This window comes from Amphiura filiformis, chromosome 20, assembly GCF_039555335.1.
Source record: "Amphiura filiformis chromosome 20, Afil_fr2py, whole genome shotgun sequence".
Lineage (NCBI taxonomy): Eukaryota > Metazoa > Echinodermata > Ophiuroidea > Amphilepidida > Amphiuridae > Amphiura > Amphiura filiformis.
The window spans coordinates 3,358,042-3,380,779 of record NC_092647.1 but is presented as its reverse complement, the minus strand read 5'-3'; the positions used below and the strand labels follow the sequence as shown (position 1 = coordinate 3,380,779).

Below are 22,738 nucleotides of genomic sequence, written 5' to 3'. Positions count from 1 at the left end.
CTTGGCTACATTCATAAAAAGAAATAAAATCCACCAAAAAAACGTTGACAACGTAAAGAAAGCAGCAACTTTAAAAAGCCCCCACCTCGGCTCACTTTTTGAAACTTGGTCCCATTTTGAATACTAAGTATCAACAGCAAATCGGTGTTTTTAACGTTTAAACAATAGCATCATTGCCATTAACATGCCTACTTATTATAAAACAAAACATATATAGGATATTGGCCATGAACAACATAATAACCTTTCTGATCGTTCCAGAATGCTAACAACTTAATATCGCATCGGCACATTAAAGATACATAACACTTCTGGAAATGTTTTAAGTTGATAATTATGACAAAGTTTAAATCAGTATCTTTTACAAATGGGACCAAGTTTCAAAAAGTGAGCCGAGGTGGGGGCTTTTTAAACTTGCTGCTTTTTACGTTGTCAACGTTTTTTTGGTGGATTATATATTACATCCGTTATTGTTTAGGTTTCGGTTGTGATAAAAATGTTTTAATGGCATGAAATGTTGGGTTATATGGAGGTCATGGAAACATTTTAAAAACATTTTGTATGAAAACACACAATAACAACATGTTCAAAATGTTGTCAAAATGTAAGTAGAAATGTGTTTTTGCAAGCATTTTGTGCTACACACTTAGATAACATCATGTTAGAATATTTTGCAGTAAGTTATGAAAACGCTTTATACCTTTTATGTACCCTTCATAATACTTTTTACTTAAACGTTTTCTGGCAACCTTTTCTAATCTTTTGTGAATAATGTTAAAAACATTTTAAGGGATCTAGAATGAGCGTTTATGGCGTTTTCGACAGTATTTTTTGTGGGACATGAGAGCACCTCAGGCGTATCGAATTGCATTCTGAATCTGAAGCATGTCTTTCTGATATCAAATAATTTTCATTTTTGAAATTCACGATATAATACAAATTTTATGACAAATTATTAAAATTTGATATTTTTCAATTTTTTGATATATAACAGTCCTCGAAATAAAGTTTATAAATCTAATGATATATTCTTAAAGTGTATGTAGCTGGGAGGAAAAGCCGACGATCAATTGAAAATTTTGACCTTTTATATTGAAGATATGGATTTTTTTCCCAAAAAGCCCATTTTTTTTGGTGTTTTGGGAAAAAATCCATATCTTCAATCTGAAAAGGTCAAAATTTTCAATTAATCGTCGACTTTTCATCCCACCCACGTGACACTTTAAGTATAAATCATCAGATTTATAAAGTTTACTTCAAGTACTGTTAAATATCAAAAATATCAATTTTAATGATTTGCCATAAAATGTGTATTACATTGCAAATTTCAAAAAATCAAAATTATTTGATATCAGAAGGACATTCTCCGTATTCAGAATGCAATTCGATATGTCTGATGTGCTCTAATGTCCCACAATAAATACTGTCCAAACATTCATACCCCAGCCCTTAAGTTTGCTAGGGTAATCAAGATCATAACCCTGTCCCACCCCACAAACGAAACATTAGTTTATCATCAAACTTTTAGGTTGTTCCTATAACTACCTCTTTGTAGTCCAAGACAGACTTTTTTTAATCATCAACCATTTGTGCATCATTCAGGGATATAGCAATAGGCCATTCCATTTAAAATCCATGTCACCCCTGTGGAAGATTTTGGAAATAGATACCGCAAGGGGAGTATGAATTTCAAATGGAATTAACACATCAGCAACTCCATTTGAAACTCCCTCAGTAGAAGATTAAGGGTGAATCTTTCTCAGAGTGTGTATGAAATTCAAATGGAACTGCCTAATGTGCTCATTCCATTTGAAATTCATACTCCCCTGTGGCAGATATTTCCAAAATCTTCCACAGGGGTAGTGTGGATTTTATATGAAATAGCACAATATTAAGGCACATAACTGTAATCAGCCTACATACAGAACAACCATCACAGCCATGAACTTACTTGTATTTAGAAGCAAAGTCATCAGATGGTTTCCCATTTGAGTAGATCAAGAATTGTTTCTGTGTGGCTGTTATGGTGCCACCTGATCTAGCCATAGTAACCACAGGATAACCCATTTGCCTGGTCCATGTATCCATCATGTCCGATATCTCATTTGTGTCTGTGTGTTTGCCATTGTCTTTCCTTGCCTGTAAACAAAATCGTAGATGTAATTATTATGCTATGTTTATATTACACACCGGGCATACTCAATTGATTAAGTTTTTGCCAATTTTCTGATATGCGAGTCTGATCATGCCACATTGGTCTATTCCTGTTCAAATCCATACACCTCCTATATGGAAGTCATACCCTTAATCTTCTACAAAGGGAGTATGAATTTCAAATAGAACTACTCAAATGAGTGACTCCATTTGAAATCTACACTCCCTGTGTAAGAGATAAAGGTTATGTCTTCAGGCGGTGTATGGATTTCACACTGGAATAGTTCATTCGATATCCCAAAAACTTACATTAGCAATAGCATTCCACAGGTCAGCTGTCTTAGCGTTCGAATACTGGTACATCTTCAGATAGGATGTCAGCCCCTTTTGGAACACATCTTCTGTCACATAATTGTTAAGCATCCAAATAATGGATGCACCCTGCAAGTGTAAAACAAAAGATTGTTTATTAACCCCATGAGAACTACCTGCCGATTGGCCAAAAATATGTTGTCATTATCAATTGGACCAATCGGCAACATTGTTAGAATAATTTCACCACACCAAAAAAATTGGGGTGAATTATTTGAAAAGCTCCATTCTGATTGGTAATTAAAGTGAAGATATCATGTAATTGACCAATCGATGTTAGATCGGCAGGTAGTGCTCAGGGGGTTAACAATGCATACAAGAATTTTAAGTAAGGCTAAAAAAGTTGGTCTCAAAAGAAAATGAAAAATAAATGTTGAAAAAGTAAATGCTCTTTGCAGGATTTTCTTCTTACATTTTTTAAAACTTTAATACCAACAACAAAGGTTTTTTAAAGTGAGAAAATGCACTTCAGCTTATAAAGAAATGGATTCAAAGATCTTGTTAATTTTATCAGGTCTTTGTATTCTCCCTTTTTTCAACTATGATTGGGCTGTAAGTTTAATAAAATGTAGGAAAAATATGCAAATAAGCTCATATTCATAAAAATATTTTGCCAGACCACTGTGGCATACATGATAGCCTTGGTTCTTCATAAATAAGCAAGCTTCCTCATATGTACGTCATCCTCAGACCTGCCAACCTACCGATGTCAGAATGAGGGACATTGACACCAAAACCTTGTACATGTACACAAACCAGTGTGCAATACTTTCAGAATTCAGAGAAGGTTTTGCAGGCCTGAATTTATCACAATAGACTAAAGAGAATGCTATAGCAAATTTTAAAGTGACATTTTCACATTTTCTGCTGTTCTTTCATTCAAATCTGCCATCACTGAAATTTTCAGCAAACAGGACTGTCCTTCATTTTCACTTTGGTAAACCCCAAATGAGGGACAGTCCCTCAAAATGAGGGACAGTTGGCAGGTCTGCATCCTATATCATCATAATAAATTTTAGGATGTTCTGGTTTAGTGCAATACTCGATTGTGCTATTCCATTTAAAATCCACACTGCCCCTGTGTAAGACTTAGCTAAAGTCTTCCACAGAGGGAGCATGAGTTTTGAATACAATAGACAATTAGGTAACTTCGGTTTGAAATACTTGCAGCTGTGGAAGATATAGGTAAAGCTATAATACAGGGGGAGAATGGGTTTCAAAATGATTAACCTGGACGAGTTACATTTGAAAAACATACTCCCACTGTGGAAGATATTTCCAAAATCTTTCACAGGGGTAGTGTGAATTTCAACTGGATTAGCCCATATCTTGTTTCTCTTTCAAATCTGATTAAGTGTCAATGTCCTCATTGACCTAGAAAGACAAATATACTATGCACAAAAAGTATCGTAACGCTTAAACAAAGGTTTTTTCTTAAAAACACTTAAGGGCTCTGGTAGCAACGCTTGGGCAGTATTTTTTGTGGGACATGAGAGCACATAAAACATATCCAATTGCTTTATTACAAAGAATGTCCTTCTGATATCAAACAATTTTGATTTTTTTAAATCTGCGATATATACACATTTTATGGCAAATGATTAAAAATTGATATTTTTGATATTTAACAGTCCTTGAAGTAAAATTCGAATGATACGTACTTAAAGTGTATGTAGCTGGGAGGAAAAGCTGATGATCAATTAAAATTTTGACCTTTCATATTGAAGATATGGATTTTTCCCCCCAAACACCAAAAAATTTCAGATCTTTTTGGGAAAAAAATGTCTTCAATATAAAAGGTCAAAATTTTCAATTGATTGTCGGCTTTTCATCCTAGCTACATACACCTGAAGTACATATCATATCAGTGTTGTAGTCAAGACCTCTATGTCCGAGACCGAGACCGAGACCAAGACCTGCCCTCCGAGATCGAGACCGAGGCCGAGACCAAACCTTCCGAGACCAAGACCACCCCTTCCGAGACCGAGACCTCTAAGTTCGAGACCAAGACCGAGACCCGAGACCTTGGTTTAATCCCCTGGGATACTCAAGTTTGGTTTGGGTAGGGGTGTGCGCTGAGAATTTAAAAGGAACCCATCATTGTACCAACTGTTCAAGAAATTTGGACGACCTGCAGTTAACACTTTTGTCTTAATTTTTGCAATTTTTCTCCAAATTTTGGGAAAATTTCAAAAATGTTGGCGATAGTGGAGGCAAAATTAGGCTAGTGTGTGAAGGGTTGGAAACAACAGTGCGCGAAGCGCGCAAAGTTGAGCAATTTTACCATATTTGGGCCAAAAACACACTTGTTTTTCGTGCTGAAAAGAAGATGCACACTGCACAGGGCAACTATTTGTTCATCTATTTTGCTTTTGTGGAGAATGTTCCCCTTGCAAAAGTTAAGTGGGATCCTCACTTCCACCACCTGCCCACCTATGTTTAATCATGAACTGAAATTGGAAGCTCACATCCGAACAAGCTCATTTATGATTCATTTATATCTTTTTATAACCTTATAAAATGATTTCTGTATCTTTATTCTTAACAATTTCTTCAACATTCATTGAAATTTAGGGTAAGGAATAAATAATGAACAAAAACAGAAAATCATATCTTTTTTTTCAGGTCTCGACAGGTCTCGAACAAAAAAACGTTCGAGACCGAGACTTTTGAGGTCCGAGACCGAGACTTTTGAGTTCCGAGACCGAGACCTTGACATCCGAGACCGAGACACTACAAAAAAGGTCTCGAGATGGTCTCGAGACCGAGACCTGGTCTCGAGACCTACAACACTGCATCATATTCATAAAGTTTACTTTGAGGACTGTTAAATATCAAAAATATCAAATTTTAATAATTTGCCATTGAAATTTGTATTATATCACAAATTTCAAAAAATCAAAATTATTTGATATCAGATGGACATTCATCGTATTCAGAATGCAATTTGATGTCTGATGTGCTCTCAGGTAAAAAAAATAATACTGTGCAAAGCGTTGCTACCCGAGCCCTTAATAAAACTAAATTACAAACTGAAGTGGTTGATAGATGGAGAAATATGTGCAGCATATTTTGATACATTATTTGTTATGATGCAAGTTTATTTCCAAAAATTCTATCACTTAAAAATGAGAAAAGATCTCTTTTTTCATTCAAAGTGATATAATTTTGGGGAAATAAAGTGATCACCTGAGCATTAGTCTTTCATACTGTAATGCACCCATTACAAAAGGCAGCGGGAATCACCCTGATCATTAGGTTTCACTGCCTGAACATAATTGATCATGTCTCACCTCCATTTTCAACCAAATTGATGGTAATAACTCTACTGAGGGATCAACTTTGAATCACAAACTGCCTCATCAGGCAAAACTCATGTCCTGGGAAGTAAATACCAAACAAGGCCATTTTTATGTAACTCATTGACCCATTGTGTCATATACTGCCTCTAGCTATAATGATAGCCTGGTGATCTGGTCAATTCATTGACAGATACTAACCTCAGGAGGGAATTCAATTTTTGATCAATTCTCTTCAGGTAGTGAAACGTAATGTGGAGCAAATACTCAAATTTGTCACTTTTAAAACTCTACCATTTGTCATTCAAATGTGTATCTGGGGGAATGAAGTTACATTGTGCCGAATACAGTATCAAAATAAGCAGGTCAAAATTCTCCATCTTTATTTTGTAATTTCGTCTTTAATTTCGTCTTTAAGTAATCACTTATATTTGAAGTGTAAATACACTTTCTGTGCGCTCTACACATTATCACTTACCTTGCTGTAAGATATGGAGTCAAATATCTCATTGATTTCACCTGGACTACGTACTTCTACTAAGATTGGATGGGAGTCAGATAAACTATCGGTGTTCATGGCACTCTGCATTGTACTCACTACAAATTGGTCCATCTAGATATATAATAAAAATATCAATTATTGCTTGAAAGTTAAGGGATCTAAAATGAGCGTTTATTGCGTTTCGACAGTATTTTTTGTGGCACATGAGAGCACCTCAGACCTATCGAATTGTATTCTGAATCTGAAGCATGTCTTTCTGATATCAAATAATTTTCATTTTTGAAAATCACAATATAATACAAATTTTATGACAAATTATAAAAATTTGATATTTTTCAATTTTGATATATAACAGTCCTCAAAGTAAATTATATAAATCTAATGATATATTCTTTATGTGTATGTAGCAGGGAGGAAAAGCTGACGATCAATTGAAAATTTTGACCTTTCATATTGAAGATATGGATTTTTTTCCCAAAAAGACCTCATTTTTTTGGTGTTTTGGGAAAAAAATCCATATCTTCAATACTTAAAGGTCAAAAACTTGATCGTCGGGTTTTCAACCCACCTACATACACTTTAAGTATAAATCATCAGATTTATAAAGTTTACTTCAAGTACTGTTAAATATCAAAAATATCAATTTTAATGATTTGCCATAAAATGTGTATTAAATTGCTAATTTCAAAAATTCAAAATTATTTGATATCAGAATGACATTCTTCGTATTCAGAATGCAATTCGATATGTCTGATGTGCTCTAATGTCCCAAAATAAATACTGTCCAAACGTTCATACCCCAGCCCTTAAATATAAACTGTGATATAAAATTTATTAGATTGAGCCCATATTTATTGGGCGAGCTATGAGTTTTAAAATATTGGACGAGATGTAGTCGTTCGAGTTCAAAATTCTAAAATCATAGCGAATAAATATAAATATTGGGTGTAAAGCATCCAATTATACCATTATGATGTTTTGGATCCAATATTTTCACACACTTGGATTCATCAAAACATATTTAAATAATGACTAGTGTTGGACCCAAGTTTGATATAATATTGGATCGATTGAGCCCATATTTATTGGTCAAGCTATGAATTTCAAAATATTGGACAAAATGTAGTAGAGTTCAATATTTTAAAACTCACAGCGAGACCAATAAAATATTGGGTGTAAAGCATCCAATTTTATCATTATTATGTGTTGGATCCAATATTTTCACACACTTGGATTCATCAAAACATAATAATGAAAATTGATGGTCCACGGTTTAAAGCTTTTCATGCTGGCCATTCAACATTTTGAGATATTTTCTCAAAATATGAAGAGCTATCTTAGTAATCACTGAACCAATACTATTATCACTAGGCTTGTTTGTACTCATTTTATTGCATTTTTCATGCTAATTCCAAATATGGTCATGAAAATGGGCATTTTTGACATTTTTGAATTTTTAAAACAAAATTTGAAACTTGTCGTCTGCAGATTTGACAAGTCAAAAGTCTTTTAAGACTTTCTAAACCTTCTGAACACTATCTGCCGATCTAACATTGGCTCTGATTGGTCAATTACATGATATCTTCACTTTAATCACCAATCAGAATGGAGCTTTTCAAATAATTTACCCCAATTTTTTCTTGTGGTAGTTTACTCTAACAATGTTGCTGATTGGTCCAATTAATAATGAAAACTTTTTTTTGGGCAATCGGCAGGTAGTTCTCATGGGGTTAAAATATCAAGTCAAGTTGAGTAACAAGTCCATGATATTAATGCCAATATCACAATTTATGATTGACATTTGTATACTATTGGTACAAGTGCATCTTCATTGAGTTATTCCAGTTGAAATCCACATTCCCTATGGAAGACATGAACTTAATCTCCAAAACAAGGGGTGTAGATTTCAAATTCAGGAAACCCCATTTGAAATTCACATTCCTTGTGTGGATGATTAAGGTCATGTCTTCCATAGGGGTGTATGGATTTCAACTGGAAAAAGCCTAATTCTAACATGACAGCATCAATCAAGAGTATTTTATCTAAGCACCGGGAAAATGCTCAATTTTTGAGAGCAAATTTTGTGCGGCAGTTTTGAAAAATTTGTGATTGCAGTTTTCAATTTTTTAAATATTTGTTCTCCTTTTTTTCTCAGAAATATTTTCCCCTGGTGTGTTGCATTGGTTAATTTTCTGCATGGATTGTATTGCAGATTGCTATGATTGCTATGACTGCTTTCAATTTTAGTGAAAATGTTAAGTTTTTTGGAAAATAAATACTGTAAAACCAGAAATATTTGCGGGTTTAAAATTTCGCGAATTAACCATATAAGCCATATTCGCGGCATGAAAATTTCGCGATTGTCAAGTTCAAACATTGTGTACATTATAGTGCATGTTGCCTATGTTACAAATTTAAGCTTACTTCAGACATGTTTGCATAATTCTGTTGTAAATGCTGACCCTGGATGTCGAAATTCCACTGGGATCTATTAGAGTAATAGTCCATGGGGCAGCAATCATAGTGGTATCACCTGTATGAGCAACAATAAATTTTTTCAAAAATTTTCCAAATCGCAAAATTTGCCTCGTGAGACCAACACCGGAACAGGTGCTGGCAGCCATCTTTGTTTTAGCCATAAAAATTAATATTTTCTGAAAGTAAATAACCATCACATCGGTAGTGTTCCAAAATTATTTATTATCAATTAACCTGTGTCTTTAAAATGTTTTAATATTATTTACTAAACATCCTTACATGTTTACTTATTTGTTTACTATCATCCTACTGTTTTGTTGTTTCTAATTAGCATAATTATGAATGAAAAGTTTTGGCATTTTCCATTCATCTTACGGGGGTGGTGGCTGATGGGGAATTATTTTTTTGCTAAAACTTAACAAAATGGATTTCAAAATATGATTAAATGCTTCATTTATCGGGTTTCTCTATGTCTACTGATCTTCTAAAGCTGAATACTTTACTCCATGCAAATTTGTGATGAAAAATAAAAACTTATATATTCAACATTTGGACCCCTACACACAGACGCATTGGTATAGGTACAAAATGGCAGATGTTGATGACACATGTCACACGGTCGTGGTCGGAACGTCTCAACATGCAACCGCAAGATGGGTATTATTATTTTTTTCATCAAACTAATAAACTTCAACATTTATTTTCAAAGAAAACAAAGGTATTATAATATTACAGAACTGCTCTTCTAGCTTTAATATGCCAAAAGTCCATGTAAGCTTACTGCACTGGAGTTTTAAACAGGCATGAACAACTTTTATGATTGATAGTACGGCGGCGGTCACTTTTCACTGTGTTGAGCAAAATATTCATGCATAAAATTTTCGTGACTCAACATCATTCGCTAAATTGCTGAAATTAAAATACACGTGAACATTTCTGGTTTTACAGTACTTTAAAAAATGGATATTTTGAAAAATTATAAAATTCGCGGCCGGACTTAATATTCGAGATTATACCCAAAATTCGTGAATTTTGTCATTTTTTGTGTGTCGTGAATTCTCCCAGTGCTTAGTTTTAGCTTGATTGGTTTTTAGAGTATAGAAATGCTTTTCTGAAACTATGCTTTGGAAGCGAAAATGATTTGTCATTTTAATAATTCTAATAATACCTTTTCACAATTAGGCTGACAAGGTATTGGTACATGTAGGAGCTAGGATGCGGAGGTGGTAAGCTGAGCTGGTTATAGACATGCTGCATACTCAGAATAATAATGGGTGTATAAAGATACATAAAGACATACTGACAGAGTAGGCCAGGTATGAAACCTGAGAACAGCAAGAGTGAATAACAAATTGAAAACAGGTACAAACAGAAAACAAGCAGTCCACTTGTAAAAATTAAGGGATTGCAGGAGAGAGGGGGAGAGGAAGGGAAAGAGACATAGAAAACAAAAATGGAAGAGAGTGAGAGGGTAGGGGAGACCGGGAGAGACAGGGTAAGAGGAAGACAGTGGCGTAGCTAGAGGTTGTGGCACCCAGGGCTGAGGATACATAATGGTGCCCCCATCCTTGAAACAATACGTACAGAGTGCGCGAAAACTGGCACAGATGTGTACATCCATATCAAAACGATGTACTTGTCGGCTGCTACATGTGTCTCATTTCACATAATAGCTAGGAGTAAATACCAGACTCATATCAAGTGTAGGTCACTTCAAATCATCCCCAAGTCAAATTGTATAAGGAGTGTTCGGTTATTGCGTTTAAGCTGCAGAGCAGATTAACGAAAATGTAGGTAAAATATGCAAATAAGCTCATTTTAATTTATTTATGAATATTAAAATATTCATAAATGTTCAAATAACATAACACAAAACTACACAATATACTATCACCAAGTTTGATATAATATTGGATGGCTGAGCATGATACCATAACATATCGGATTCGTCATACAAATATCGAACTCGCCGTTGGCTCGTCCGATATTTTTATGACTCATCCGATATGTTATGGTATCATGCGAAATAAGCCATCCAATATTATCATTATTAGGTTTTCTTAACTCCTGATAACCCTGAAAACATAATAATGAAGTTGATTGGCTATGTACTGCGCTGCAAACTGGATTAACAAATTTGCTTCCACCGGGACAGCCAACCAGGCAGCCAGGCAGGCAACCATCTGGGCGATAACATAAGCCTCACAAAGACAGGACACACATAGAAACGGCATACTGATACTCTGGAGCAGCTAAAGAAGACGAAGAGTGAAAAGTAGAGTGGAAAGTTTGGTTGCAGCAGCAATCTAGCCTATGCTCACGACTGATCAATTGGGCTATTCCATTTAAAATCCACATTCCCCTGTGGAAGATTTTGGAAATATCTTCCACAGGGGGAGTATGGATTTCAAATGGAATTAGCACATTAGGCAGCTCCATTTGAATTTCATACACTCTCTGAGAAAGATTCAACCTGAATCTTCCCCTGGGGGAGTATGAGTTTCAAATGGAGCTGCCTATCTACTAATTCCATTTGAAATCCATACTCCCCTGTGGAAGATATTTCCAAAATCTTCCACATAGGAATGTGGATTTTAAATGGAATAGCCCATTAGTACCTACCATCCTCCATCCCAGGTTATCTCTAGCTTGCCACATATCTGTGCCAACATACATAACATATGATGCAAAGCCTTCATTAAGCCACAGATCTGTCCACCATTCCATTGTCACTATGTTACCAAACCACTATAGGGTTACAATAGCAAAATAAAATAAAAAATCAAATCAATTGTACAACAATGATCGTGAGTACGCCAGATACGTACCATACGCCACCCCAGATTGCTGTTTTGCACGTATTTGGAGGTACCGATGTATTCTACGTAGGTCGCGAAGCCTTCGTTGAGCCACAGGTCTGTCCACCAGTCCATGGTTACTAAGTTACCAAACCACTAGTTTCAAGATAGATTTGGAAAGAATAGCAAACTTGTATAATGTAAGAGCTAGAGAATTACTAGTAAGTATAAAAGTAATATTTTACTTTTACATTATGTAAAAGTACATGTACGGTCCTTATTCAATGTATTTTCCTTGATTAATACTTCCAAATATAACAAAATCTTACACGTAAAACCAGTGCGCATGCATGCATTCCACGTGATGCCATGACGCAATCAATATTTAAGCCATATATACGCACAGAATCGCTCTGTGGCTACCTGTCTGTACACTTGAGGGTCTAAGGTTAAATCCGGGGTACCAGCAACTTCTTTGCTCATCTTCTTTCCTGTTTGTTTCTTTTTTTCTGTCAGACAGCAATAAACCCGTCAGGGTGTTATATTAGGCCCTAGGGTTAATATGCACCGCAACATCAGGGCCATAGCTAAATTCAGTTGCTTCAACACTTTTTGACACAATGGGCAAAAACAAAAGAGGAATAAATAGGAATGAAGAGAAATAGAAGGTGACATTCATTACTGCCTCATCAAATTGTGCCCCTAGCCCTGACAAGCATCATCAGAAGAAATGATGAAGAAGAAAATCAGGGTAAAAATGGGAGAATGAGTTGGCGCAGCGGTAGTTCCCTCGACCACTAAGGTCCTGGGTTCAAGCCCTGTCTGTGCCCAAGGACTGTAATGTATGTGCACTTGGTTTATCCCGGTTCCATGCTCGCTCTCGCAGATGTTTTCCGGTATCTCCGGTTTCATCCTGCTTTCAAAAAAAGTGATTATTTGTTTGGTTATCAAAAAATCCTTCACCCAATGGAATTTGGGGAGCTGCACAGATAATTGGTGGATGTTACAATCTAAGTGCGGAGAGGTTTGCACTGCAAATGGCCACATCCTAGTTGATGCGATCTGATTGTGATGATTCGCCATAGCAACAATTACAGCCCTTTGAATCCTATAAGATCTGGAAAAAAGGTGCTATATAAATCCAAAATTTATTTATCTATTTATTTAAAAATAATAAAGCTACATGTGATCTACTCCCAGAAAACCTGGAACAATGTGCCAAATGTTTTTTGAGCTATATATTTTAGGCCTCTAAAGAGCTTTAAAGATGACATTCCCTGATTACAAGCAAATAATTTTTATTCATGTCCTCAGTTGAATAGGGAAACCCAGTGATCATGCCCATACCCACACACATTACCTGATGTGCAAGTTCATGTGTGATAGTCTGTACGATCCATTGCTTGCTTGCATCCGATGTGACGTTTTCTTTATGCAAAATAGAAGCTTGTCTGTATGTGATCAGTCCCCAGTTTTCCATGGCTCCAGCAGCAAAGTCAGGTATCGCTATCATATCTGCATAATAACAGAAAATAAAGAGTAACAACAAAATTATTTTGAAAGCAAATCACTTAAAAATAGTGTATTCTTTATTATATCTGGAGTATAAATTATAATGCACCTATCAATGTAACTCTGACCCAAAAGTCGATAGTGACCAAATGTACCTGAACAGAACACATCCATATCTTGCAAAATATGTTTATTTCTTGACTATCAACAGTCTTTTCTCAAAATGAAAACAAAGGGAATCGGTACAAACTTCAAAGTAATGTGAGTGTCATTTGATAAAATGAGGTGATGTATATATCATGCTGCAAAGGATTCTGGGAAGGATATTGGAATTGCTATCGGGGGTATCAGTGGTGGCTCAACCAATGTATTGCATGATTCAAAATTGATTCTAGGGTCTATGCACAAACTCATCCAGCTGCATTCAAGAGAATCAGGTAGCTTATTACAAAGACCCTATTCTTTATAGGATCTATGCTTATTACCTGTGACAAAATTATTAAAAAATTTAGGGGAATCATTGCGAGAACTAATTCTCTGATTCTCATCAAATTTGCAGCCCTGAAGCAGTGTATCGTGGGATACTGTCAATTTCATCTGTTAAGGCAATATGTCTCTAGGTTTAAATCAAATGCATAAAGCCGACAACCCCAAATGCATTGCGCTATTCCATATGACATCCATATACCCCCTATAAAAGACATGGCCTTAATCTCCCACATAGGGGGTATAGACTTCAAATGGAGTCACCCATTCAGGTAACCCCATTTGAAATTCGCACTCCCTGTGTGGGAGATTAAGTTCATGTCTTCCATAAGGGGTGTATGGATATTAACTGGAGCAGCCCATTATATATTGATTTGATGGAAAGCAAAATGTCAAGCACTCCCCATCTATAGTAAACTAGGGACCAGCAAAGTGCGCAATTTCCTTGTCCAGATATGGATTAAACATCCCAATCAAATGTACGATAGCAAGACTCTTGACAGATTATGCATTTTATCAGATCAGACAGGAAAGACAATGTCTGGCTTTCTCTCTCCATCATAACTTGGGACTGATATAATGCACTATTCAAATGATTAAAGGGACTTTCATTGATTTTGAGCTCATAGAACTTTTGCCTTTGTGAGACCCTCTATGTGCATTTGAACCAGTGGTGTAGCATCATAGGGGCATGGGGGGCACACACCTCCAATCAATATTGCAAAATTTAGAAAATTCCATAGGAAATTGCTAAAAAAAGGCTTGTGACCCCCTCCCCATCAGACCAGGTGCCCCCATGATGGTCTGTGCCCCCAAATATGATGACCCACGCTATGCCACTGATTTGAACTGTCATGTTGAATGGACCATTTTGACATTTTAGAACTCTTTTTACCCCCTCCCCAGACCATAACATTTGTAATTCTAACAAGCTATCTTATTAGTGGAATATATAATTGTATGTTTTATACATAACTTCCTCCAACATTAGAATACTACATTGACATGCCCAGGTGGAACTTTAGGGCTAAAGCCCTATGGGTTTATGCAGAAAAACATGAAAAATCATGTCTTACCATGGACTATAGACTTTTTCTACAGTCCATATGGACTTCCTTGGGACACATCAGCCACAAATAAATCACAAACAACATAATCAATAACTTTGACCAGTATTGGGGCAGTGACATATAGCCAGGATGGCAGCTTAGTCTTTGTCAAAAACTACTTGCGACCAAAGGGGGGAGCTGAAGCAGCGAGTATATGATTTCTCCCTATGGGTATACACGGTCTGCAGCACAGTCTACTCCCCTGTGGAACATCTCCCCCCTCCTTTTGCCCCATGTGCCAAAAATTGTTAGATTTTTAGGTCTCTTTTGACCATTTTTGATCATTTTTGTCAAGTTGCCCTCAGCCACCTTCTGAAAATAAATCCAGACTACACTAATGCATTGGAGATATTTTGCTTTTTGATCTATAATAGAGGCCGTCAGCCTTTCGCCATCTTGTGGGTACAAATGATACGCGTGTTCATGCGTTGGACACTACGCGCAGGACGCAGCTTGCCACGCAGCTGTTATCACGCATCGACACGGTGATTTTGCTGTTCACGCATGGAGATCGAATGACCATCGCAGCGTGTATCCACAAGATGGCGGCATATGATGTCACGCTGACGGCCTCTATAGAATTAAGTCTTCTTCCAACAATATAAAAAACACTATATACAAGTGCGCCTGAAATTATGTGTCATTTTTTGGCACAGAGAACAGCCGAGCTCCTCTTTTGATGTTCATTGATGTATGTAGAGCACAAGCTTCAACACAAAAAATTCAGACGGCTATTTAACATAACAAAAGGTTAGTTCCTGATAGATGTGCAAGTTCTGTGGGCATGGAAATAGGTTATTTGCATAGTAAATAAAACATTAAAATCCTTTTCTGGCACGATTGTGTATAAATGGTACCGTATTTCGTCAAATAGTCGCCCCCCCCCCCTCAAATAAACTCCCCCACCACTTTTTTCAACCAAGATGTTTTAAAAATGCCGATATTTTCATGCTATTTTGTGTAGTAAGCTTACTAAGTTGCACACATGGTCGATAATAGTGTCACTTTTTGGCGAAAATCTGGATTGGGAACCCGGAAGTGAACCAGAAGTCAGTGTTTCTAGTTCATAGTGCGTCATTTTAGCGTGAGTTTTAAGTTTACCCAAGGATTCTCGAGTACTAATATACTATAGGATAAGCCACTCGTTTGCGCAAATGAAGTCAGTCACACAGCCAATGCACGATCATGCATGTGATGGCATTGCTGTACCCCTATGCGTATGTAGGAGTGTATTTTCTGTGGAAGAGATGATGCATGTTTACGTCATCGTTTCAAAAAAAATTAAATGGCAAAAAACGGCGAACAATTGGTCGTTTCTTTCCATTACTATCATATTTTGAAAAACCAAGTAGCTGAGGAGTTACCTCAATATGCTAGAAAAATATTCTGTTCGATGACCCCATGACGAGACTGGCTAAATAAGCTGTATTTTTGCCGGAAAGGGTCCGAATAATTGGCAGTAGATGGGTGCCATCTTGGAAAAATAGCTCGAAATAAGACTTCCTCGACAGTCGTTCAAGATTGAGGAGATTTTAGCCTGACGATGTTAGACTTGATCAAGACAGACTGTCGTTTGTACTGTAGCGGTCTAAATATGCATATTTCGTACATAAAATTAGCTCGAAAATCAATAAAACAAGTAACGAATCGTCTAATTTTCTCTCTACTAACACAAAAATAATGAAAAGGGTATTTCTTTCCTAAAACAAATAAAGCGTACTTTCAAATTGCATTACTTGTACTTGCACGTCTGGAACTAAGACTAATTTGCGCACTGAAATGTTCAAGACCTGTCAATCATTGACGAAAGCTGTAAAAAATACCCCTTCTTCTAGCAAAATGAGTGTTTTGAGACCCTAATCCCGTATCCGCACAGATCTGCATTTTACTTTTCCAAACCACCCTAAATCTGTGTTCTTTCACACGGATGCTTACAATTTCATACATGAGCCCCCCCCATGTCATCTTTGTTGTTCATTTTTTTTGTAACTGCAAGCCCATGGGAAACAATTCCATTAAAAGTGTTCCAAAGTCTTGGCAAAGATTAAATGTCTAATTTGATCTTCAGTTGGTGCTTCATCATCAGCATGACCAGGGCCAGGGGTGAAAGTGCTATTTGAATATAGTATATCCAAATTATATTGGACATTCTATGAAGACATTTGCTTTCTGGCCCTGAAAGTTGAGAAATTGACCAAGAAGAATTTGAGAAATAATTAAAAACAATATGCATTTTTATTGGGCTAAATTTAAAGCAAAATTACTGGCCCAAGCTGAAAATCCTTATCAAAGAAAACACTACTTGCTAACGTACATCGTATATAAAGCATAAGTAAATTGAACACCCTTTCCAGGACTGTTGGTGAAAAACATTGATTTTGAGGAGCCAATCAAAATCCCCCAAGCAAGAACGACATTAACTAATTTTTGAACATATCCTATATTTTTAAGTATGGTAAATATGCCAAAAAAAAAGAAGGCGACATATAATTTACATGTCAATTTTAGAAAAGAAATCAAATCAGAAATGCGCATCAACATCCGCACGTCGCACATCGCGGGTTATAAAAACTGAAATCAGGTTATTGTAATAATGCCGTGATTGCCCACATACCCATCATGTTCTATATGGTTAATATGTATTGTCAGTTCAATACTGTGTATACTACTGTAAAAGTAGAAATTTTCGCGGTACATTAATTTTCACGCTCTTTGCGCGCAACACATCTACCGCGAAAATAAAAACATGCGAATATGTTCTTTTAATGTATAGGTCTATGTAAGATAACTCAAAATCGCGAAATTAAAAACAAGCAATGTAGTTCAAAATCGGTAAACCGCGAAAAATTACACACGCGAAAATTACCACTTTTACAGTAGTATGTTCAACAATATTCTCCCTCCAAATTGAAACCCCATTTCAAGAACCATTGAACCAATACTAGGCTTGTTTGTACTCATTTGAATGCATTTTTCACGCTGATTCCAAATATGGTCATGACAACTTCAAATTATGATCATGAAAAATTCTGACATTTTTGTAAAATTTAGAGAACATTTCAAATTTTCAACTTGTCATTTCCCCTCCACATCAGCAGTGAAAGGGGAAGAACATCCTGCCCAAGTATGACAATACTAATATTGAAAATAAATCTTTTGTTTCCATTTTTCAAGAACCGCTGAACCAATTCTAGCCATGTTTGTACCCATTTGAATGCATTTTTCATAAAAAAATTTAAATATGGTCACGAAAAGTTCAAATTCTGACATTTTTCTTAAATTTAAATTTTTTAAAAACTTTTCCATATTAGCAGTGAAAGGGAACCTTAACTCTCTCAACGTGGGTGTCGACTGCAGACGACAAGTTTCAATTTTTTTTTCAAAATTCAAAAATTTAAGATTTGTAAATTTTCATTACAATATTTGGAATAAAAATGAAAAATGCATTAAAATGAGTACAAACAAGCCTGGTATTGGTTCAGAGGTTCTTAAGATAACTCTTGATATTTTGCGAAAATGTCTCAGAAAATGTTGAAGCCTATGGCTAGCACGCAGAGCATTAAAGAACATTATTTTTAAAGCACATCCTGCTTCAAGTACATATCTGTGCCAAAATTTCAAATAATATCATCATTTTGATTATGATACTATAGAGCACATGACAAGGAATGCCTTACAGCATAAATTTGTAACAATTTTGGTTGTAATATAAATTGAGCTATGTTCAACTTTGCAAATTTCACCTTTGGCTATTCATTTAATATTTTCTTTAATAATGCTCTGCCATTGTGTCGCACGAGAGTATGTGTAAATGCAATGTGAATTGTGCAATGTAATAGTGTATTATTTGCAAATAAGTCATGTTAAACAGAATTTGTGAATAATATTAATGTAATATTATACTATTATGCAGCATGGTAGAAGATTAAATGAGTTTGATGACATCTCTATAAAGTGTACTTGTCGACATTGTTAAATCATGTATAAGCGCTACATTTTGCTAACAGCTGGCACTTTATACATAAAAATGAAATCATTTTCTTCAAAAAAAAACCTAATTAGGCCCCTTCCTTACAAGTTTTTTTTCTCTTTCCATGTCCTATTTCACTTCAACTGTAGCATAAAATTGTGCACAAAATCTAATTTAAATTTAATCATTGGAAAATCATCTGGGCCTAAATATGGAGATGTAATGGCTGTTGGCTGTCTAATCATCCAAAGTACCAGGCTGTTCCAGTTAAAATCCACACACCCCCATGGAAGGCTTGCCCTTACCCTCCCATACAGGTGTAGATTTTAAACAGATTGACCAATACATCCCCATTTGAAATTCACACTGCCTGTGTGGGAGATTAAGGTGGGAGATTAATAGTGATGCCTTCCAGGGGGTGTATGGATTTCAACTGGAATAGCCCATTTTGGCATGGGAAACTAAGGTTCTTCCTGCCTTTCAAAATATAATCATAATAATTATAATATGATCAAGGGAAATTAGTCTAATGTTGAGGAAAATATGTCAAGTTGGTTTTTTTACATCGGTTTCTAGTCCCTAATAAATCTACATGCGATGCAAACAGGGTCAGTGCTCAGGTATATTGTTAGGGGGCCGGATGTAAATGTGGATGTATGACAGATTATAATTAATCGCGTCAGCAATGCCCATCGCTTTAGCAAGGAAGAGGTTGTCTGAGGGGGGATGTACCCCCTGAGAGGTTGGAAAATTTTTGAAAATGAAAACCTCAATGGAGCCAGTTGGTACAACTTTTTGACAATGTTTATGGCTATTTTCTGACCATTACAACATATTTCCGACAGTACCCACGATTTTTAGGCCAAATTAGGGGTGTGTCGGAAGGGGTGTCTGGGGGGGGGGGAATAAAATCCACATGAAATGGATGAGTCAGAGGTCTAGCCCCACCTCCCCTCAGTAAAATATTATTAAAAAAACAATTGATTTTCGCTGCATTTTATGATTTTGCCCAGCCCCCCCCTCCTTGAGACTTACTTTGCCCTTCCCAATACTGTGGGGCCACCCCTGGATGCAAACACCATGAATATTGAACTTCAGAACGCCAAATTAAAGACAATATGTGACATGATCAAGGGGAATGAGTCATATGTCGGCCCTGGTCAAAAATGAGTTTTACACATGTTTCTAAAGCGGACATTTAGAGCTTTCAGAAACTGAAAACCCCATGTTGATACAACTTTTCTTTGTGAAGTTACATCAATTTATCAATCGCTGAAAACAATATAAATCAAAACAATTTTAACACTTTCATTGCCAATGTCTCAAAATCAACATTAGCGACATCTGACTCATTTCCCTTGATCGTGTCACATATATCAGCTGCTAAAAACGATAGGAAAACATACAAAATTGAGCACCTTTTTTGACAATAAATATTAGTAACATTAGACTATAAAAAAAACCTGCAGGAAATCACATTTTAAAGAATATTACATCTTATTTTTCGCTTAATTTTTGGCTGTAAATGATACTAATAATATAGTAACCTCCATAACCAAAATATCCACATTTGGGACGAAAATCAAAGACCTATCTCTATCACAATGCTGAAAAAGACGGTGGAAAAAAGGTTAACAGCGTTTACCATCCGGCATAACTAAACTCCGAGGCTGGCAATACAAATAGTACTCTTAGCTTGACATATAATACCAATAACAACACTATTACGCCAGTTAATGCTGTCTAACAAGCCGTGGATTCCGCTACACATAGTCAAGTGATCGATTTCCTAAGTGGAACTTGATTGGATTGGATGGGGTATGTATGTAGAGATAAACTGACCTCATCACACAGAATGAGGCATTAGGTTTTCCATTCCCTTTTAAGTCAGGTGGCTCTACTGAAGTTTCTTCTTTATAGATTTACCAAGGCTACCTTAACCCCCTGAGCACTACCTGCCAATTAACATTGCCTCTGATTGGTCAATTACATGATATCTTCACTTTAATCACCAATCAGAAAGGAGCTTTGCAAATAATTCACCCAAATTTTTTTACTGATTGGTCCAATTGATAATGAAAACTTCTTTTTGACCAATCGGCAGGTAGTTCTCATGGGGTTAAAGGTCATTGAATCAATACTAGGAATGTTTGTACTAATGCACTTGACATCATTTGGAATACTTTGGTGGAATATTTCTGAACAATGTCATCTGCAGTCACGTTGAGAGGATAAACTGGAAGGATAATAAAATAAAGCCGGAAGTCAAAGAAAACATGGCATGCATATTACACAACTGTATGTTTGGATATAGTTGTATGAAAATACAGACCTGAGGCTAACAGAAATAAATGAGTTGGCTTTGAATCTCATGCGCACAGCTAATAAGTGACATGAAATTTTGAAACTAGACCCATATGATCAATCACTACACTAATATTAACTTGAAAGAAAGAAATAATGAACAAATGAATGACAAACAAACAAACAAACAAACAAATGATTCACTTGATCAATTAATCAACAAATGAATAATCAATCAATCAATCAACATATCGATCAATTAATCAAATTAACAAGTAGATAATATTGATTAGTCCATTCACTGATACATTGATATTTGGTCTTTTATTGATCCATTCATTCCTTCCTCCCTTCATTGTTTCATTCATTCAGTCCGTCATTCATTCACTGATTTTGAATGATTTTCTCTGGCATAGGCTTAGGCATTAGCTTCTGTACATTTCTTACTCTTCTCAGCTTGCACAAAATTAAACATACAAAAACACACAAAACTACTATTTTGCAAATTAACCAAAAAAACAAGTGAAATGTGAAATGATCACAGCTAGAAATGGCATACGATAAAATCACACCATGGTAAAACTGTTGCTGCTAAAGCTCATTTTCAATCATTGCTGAATGCTTTTTAAAGCAAAATCAAAGGTGCAGGGGTCGCATTTAAGGAGTTTGCGCGTCCAGGGACTCCTTAATAAATATTTTTTGATTTTGGCCATTTTGGACTCCTTAAATCACAAGTTGAAAGTGACCAAAGGGTCCGATAAAAACTGCATGGACTCCTTAGTTTTACGATGCACGGAGGCGTAAATCAGTAAGAATCGTCAATCAAAAGTAAAAAAATAAAAAGATCAGTAAATCTTCCAAATCACCATCGGCCAACAACACTAATAATTTCACTGGAATATTTGACAAGTTCCAAAGTTTAGAATTTCGGACAGGTCGACTCCTTAAATTCTCATTGGACCCCTTAATTGTTGGTTTTGCAGGTACCAAAGGGTCCAGAAAAAATAAATGGGACCTGTTGACTTTTTGTGCTCGCGCTACCCCTGCAAAGGTGATTGAAAATAGACATCTAAAAGTTTGTTCCTCTTTTAGCCCATTTTCATCTGGGAGGGAGGAGAGTAGAGGGGGGTGTATTCTTGATCTTGGTTTTGGTGGGGATATGAACAGATACTAAAATTTTAAAACTGAACCAAAATCTTACCCAATTTGTACAAAAAGAAACCCGAAAAAATAAAAAATAAATTTAACACAAATTTCTGGCCAAAATTTGTAAAAACTGATAAATGCTGGCAAAATTTGCTGCAAAAATGATGAAAATTGTAAGGATTCTTACATATTTGTGGATTTTTTTTTTAAATTGCCCTTTTATACTTTTATACTCTGCTAAGATTACCCCTGGCCTTCAGTTTAACTATTTGTCCCCCTTTTTATCCATCCTCATTCTCTATTTCCCCTTGCCAATCCTTTCTTCTCCCTACAAACTATTATCAACAAAACTCTTATGTTAAATCACTTAAGGTCCTAAATGGGTTTGAATATTAATGCTATAGCTACTAGATGCTAATGGTGCATACCTATGGAACCAAGCCCTTCTAAAGCTTTATCCACAGCATTCCAGCCGGCAATATCGCTTACATCCCAACTAAAATCCACGCTGAAAAGTGATGCATATACTTTCAAAAGGTTGCTGCTATTTTCAAATGCCTACATAGCTTATATTGATTTCACCAATCTATTCAAAAACTGGCTGCCAT

General features: G+C 35.9%; 1 protein-coding gene across 3 annotated transcripts in view; it reads right to left on the bottom strand.

Moving 5' to 3' along the window:
- The window catches only part of LOC140142539 (endoplasmic reticulum aminopeptidase 1-like), a 58,837-nt gene that overhangs the window by 9,305 nt on the left and 26,794 nt on the right, over positions 1-22,738 (bottom strand). For 2 of the 3 annotated variants that reach the window (XM_072164530.1, XM_072164532.1), the window contains 5 exons: positions 12,964-13,118; positions 11,428-11,553; positions 6,304-6,438; positions 2,464-2,595; positions 1,952-2,139 (listed from right to left, as the gene is read on the bottom strand). In XM_072164530.1, coding sequence (XP_072020631.1) covers positions 1,952-2,139; positions 2,464-2,595; positions 6,304-6,438; positions 11,428-11,553; positions 12,964-13,118 — 736 coding nt within the window. Of the gene's footprint in view, positions 1-1,951; positions 2,140-2,463; positions 2,596-6,303; positions 6,439-11,427; positions 11,554-11,633; positions 11,760-12,963; positions 13,119-22,738 lie in introns of all 3 variants that reach the window. The other variant, XM_072164531.1, reaches the window with a different exon arrangement.